Source organism: Pteronotus mesoamericanus, unplaced genomic scaffold, assembly GCF_021234165.1.
Source record: "Pteronotus mesoamericanus isolate MK-2021 breed Mesoamerican mustached bat unplaced genomic scaffold, CSHL_Meso_final contig_84, whole genome shotgun sequence".
Classification (NCBI taxonomy): domain Eukaryota; kingdom Metazoa; phylum Chordata; class Mammalia; order Chiroptera; family Mormoopidae; genus Pteronotus; species Pteronotus mesoamericanus.
In genome coordinates, this window is record NW_026555267.1 from 5,240,163 (window position 1) to 5,243,083 (window position 2,921).

General features: G+C 48.5%; 1 protein-coding gene across 1 annotated transcript; it reads right to left on the minus strand.

Annotated features, from left to right (window-relative positions):
* Positions 1-2,067: 2,067 nt before the first annotated feature.
* On the minus strand, positions 2,068-2,349 carry SMIM36 (small integral membrane protein 36). The gene has a single exon (XM_054585532.1). It carries the CDS (start codon positions 2,347-2,349, stop codon positions 2,068-2,070), a length of 282 nt encoding a protein of 93 aa, XP_054441507.1.
* Positions 2,350-2,921: the final 572 nt, after the last annotated feature.

The following is a 2,921-nucleotide window of genomic DNA, read 5'->3' on the forward strand; positions in this document are numbered from 1 at the left end:
AAATCAAGTGGCCCCAACAAGAAATTGAAACAAAATTGAAAATATTTGTATTTTAAAAAATGTTGGATGACATTTGCTTCATTTCTTAACTTTAAAATGAGATGAGTTAAGCATGCCACATTTCTCTTCAAAAGCTAAATTATTTATCATCACTTTTTATAGTCCACTGATTTTTTTTCTCCGCTGATACACACACTCCCATGACAGGGGAAAGAAATGAAAAGACCGGCTGGTAGGGAGGTCACCCCTGGGAAGGGCAGGGTCTTAGAAGCTGCCTGTGGATTTACTGCATTTTCCCCTTCATTTTACATTTTCATTATTAAAGTAGGGATGGCTTCTTGGCCATAAGAGAAAAAAAAATTCCTCTGAAGGATTTTTAATATGATTTTCAAATTATATATTTTAAGAAAATAAGATTTTCTGAGAAACCAAAAACAGAATCAAAAATAAATATTACAAATCTGAAAACAAAATAACTGGAGTGCTCTTTATTTTTGTTACGACTGCTGAACGCTCCAAAGGCACAGCAATGCCTGTGGCCGAGGCTGGCAGGGCAGGCCGGCCCAGTCCCTCTTCAGTTCTCTGCAGGATAAGCTGAAGTTTAACTTCTCACAGCTTTGGAAGCCCTCGGACTTTCAAAACCAGCGACTTCGATCGTTTCTGCTTCCGCGCTTTGTTGGTGGTGTTTTTGCTGCCTACAGTGCCATCTCCTGTCCTATACTCCAGGCCCCCAGCACACTCTTGTCTTTCTAGAAAATAGCTGCTTCTCTTTCTAGACGAACCATCTCATCTTTGACGCCCGAGAGTTAGATGAAATTGACTAGTCGACATTATCCACATATTCCTTGAGCCCCTCTTAACGTGCTGGGCGCCCGTATCTCTATGGACTCCTGCACTCTACAGATTTCTAGTAGAACCTTGGTGATGCTTTCTTGTCCTTCACTGTCTAGGTCGTGCTGACCCCTCTCTTCCTGTTAGGTGGCAGAGACGGAGGGCAGGGCCATGGCACACTCACTCCTTTGTATTTCCACACAAGGCCTCCTTGGAAGAAACGTTCAGTCAGTCACTAAGTGAACGTGTAGGTCGCTCTGAGCTCAAGGAAGAGAGGAGTAATGGAAACACTTGCACGATGGGGATAATAATTCAAAGTTGCGGCAGCAGATGAATGAGCAGGGAAACAAATGTGTTAGTTAACAGCAACAACGAAAGGGCGCGAGAAGAGAATAAGCAGTGCTGGGAAGGGGAGGGGCCCTGAAATGCCAGGCTGTGGGGCCGCGCCATGGGGCTGGGAGTCTGCAGCAACTGCATTGGATCGCATCAGACTTGAGGGCTGGAGCTCAAACTTCTTGATAAGGAGAATGAAGGAGAACAACAGTACAATCATCATAAGAGCTAACCCTAGGTGCCAAGTACTGTCTCAAGAGCTTTTGGTGAATTCACTGACTCAAATACCCCAAACAAACTGCAAGTTCTACCAGTAGCTCTGAGCCGCAGAGCCATGGCCCTGGGCCCCCAGCTAGCATCCGGGGCTGCCACAGAGGCCAGAGTAAGGGGAGGAGGCCGCGGGGAACTCGGGCTCCAGGCTGTGTTGGTTAGCCAGGATGCTCTACCAGGACTGTGTTTCCATCCCAGCGCACACTGGGAAACACAGTGGCAGGGGCTGGTATGTAGAGAAATATTAAAACGTCTGGAATAAAGTCAGTGATTGGTTTGAAAAGAAAGGATTGGCTAAGTACAGGATATCTCGGCGCGGGTCTCTCTCTCTCTCTCTCTCCCCCCGCCGCCCTCCCCCCTCATTTTCTTCTTTAAATCGCTCCTCACAGGCCAATCTCTCCCAGAACCAGCTTCACTAGACAATAGCATCTGGAGACCTTGACCACATACCACTTTGGGTTTCTTACCTTAAACACTTGCGTTACCCGTACAGGGTGCTGAGGGAGCAGAAAGGAAGAGGGGCTCCCACCTCCACAGCCAGGCGGGACCTGTGTGCTGCTGGGGTTGCCGCCCCTTGGAGAACAGCTTGTCCTGAACGTCCCGTGCTCTCTCCCCTGTGTCCCCCAGCCAGCCTCACACCGTTGTGCTTCTCTTCCCTGGCGGAGCGAGACTTCCAAAATGAAGGCTGGGGCCGCTGGCCCAGGGGCTCCCTGGGGCGCTTTGCTGCATCACCACCAAGCGGATGGAGGGCTGGGCATCGACAGGGGCCTCGGGCGCGTCCTGCTTACTGGGGTCCTTGCCTCGGCAGTCGTACAGCATGCAGGAGACGAGGAAAACCAGGAGCAAGATGACGTAGCTCACAACTAAGATGATCAGGTTCAAGGTGACAGGGTCGATCTCCAAGTAAAACTCCATGAGGCTTCTCACGGGTGGGAAGTGGGTCCAGTGTAAGGCCTCAGGGCCAGTTTGGGGATTGCAGGGAGCAAACCCTAGCTCGTCAGAATAGCTACATTGGCTCCGGAGTAAAAATACATTAATCCCCAGGGCTCTGGCTCTGGGAGACCTCACGGATTACAGCTGCTCGGTTTAATAATGGAAGCTCTTTCCGCTAATACTACAGCCACCAAAACACAGACGCTGTCGCTCAGCAGTTCAGCTTCGCAGAGAAAGAGGAAAAGGGATGATCCAAGTGTTAACTATCATGGTGTCCACACAATTTATCCTCCAGTCAGGCTGTGCAGGGAGCAAAAGTAAGTGCTGTTAATAAGCACACCATGAACAAGTTGGCTTGCTCTGAAAAAGCGTGAAGTATGGTCACATCCATAGAAGGGAGGTTTAAATGCCATGGATCTGTACGTAGAGTGATTAGGAAATCAGGTCCATGGGCTTTGGGAATAAATGAGCTTCTTTAATAAGCAGAGGACAGCTAGGACCTGACATTTTCATCTTTTCTTTGTTGGTTTTTAAAGTTCATTAATTCAAAAGTA

Coding starts and splice junctions, on each gene's coding strand:
- SMIM36 (XM_054585532.1), bottom strand. CDS start 2,349: ATGGAGTTTTACTTGGAGATCGACCCTGTCACCTTGAACCTGATCATC.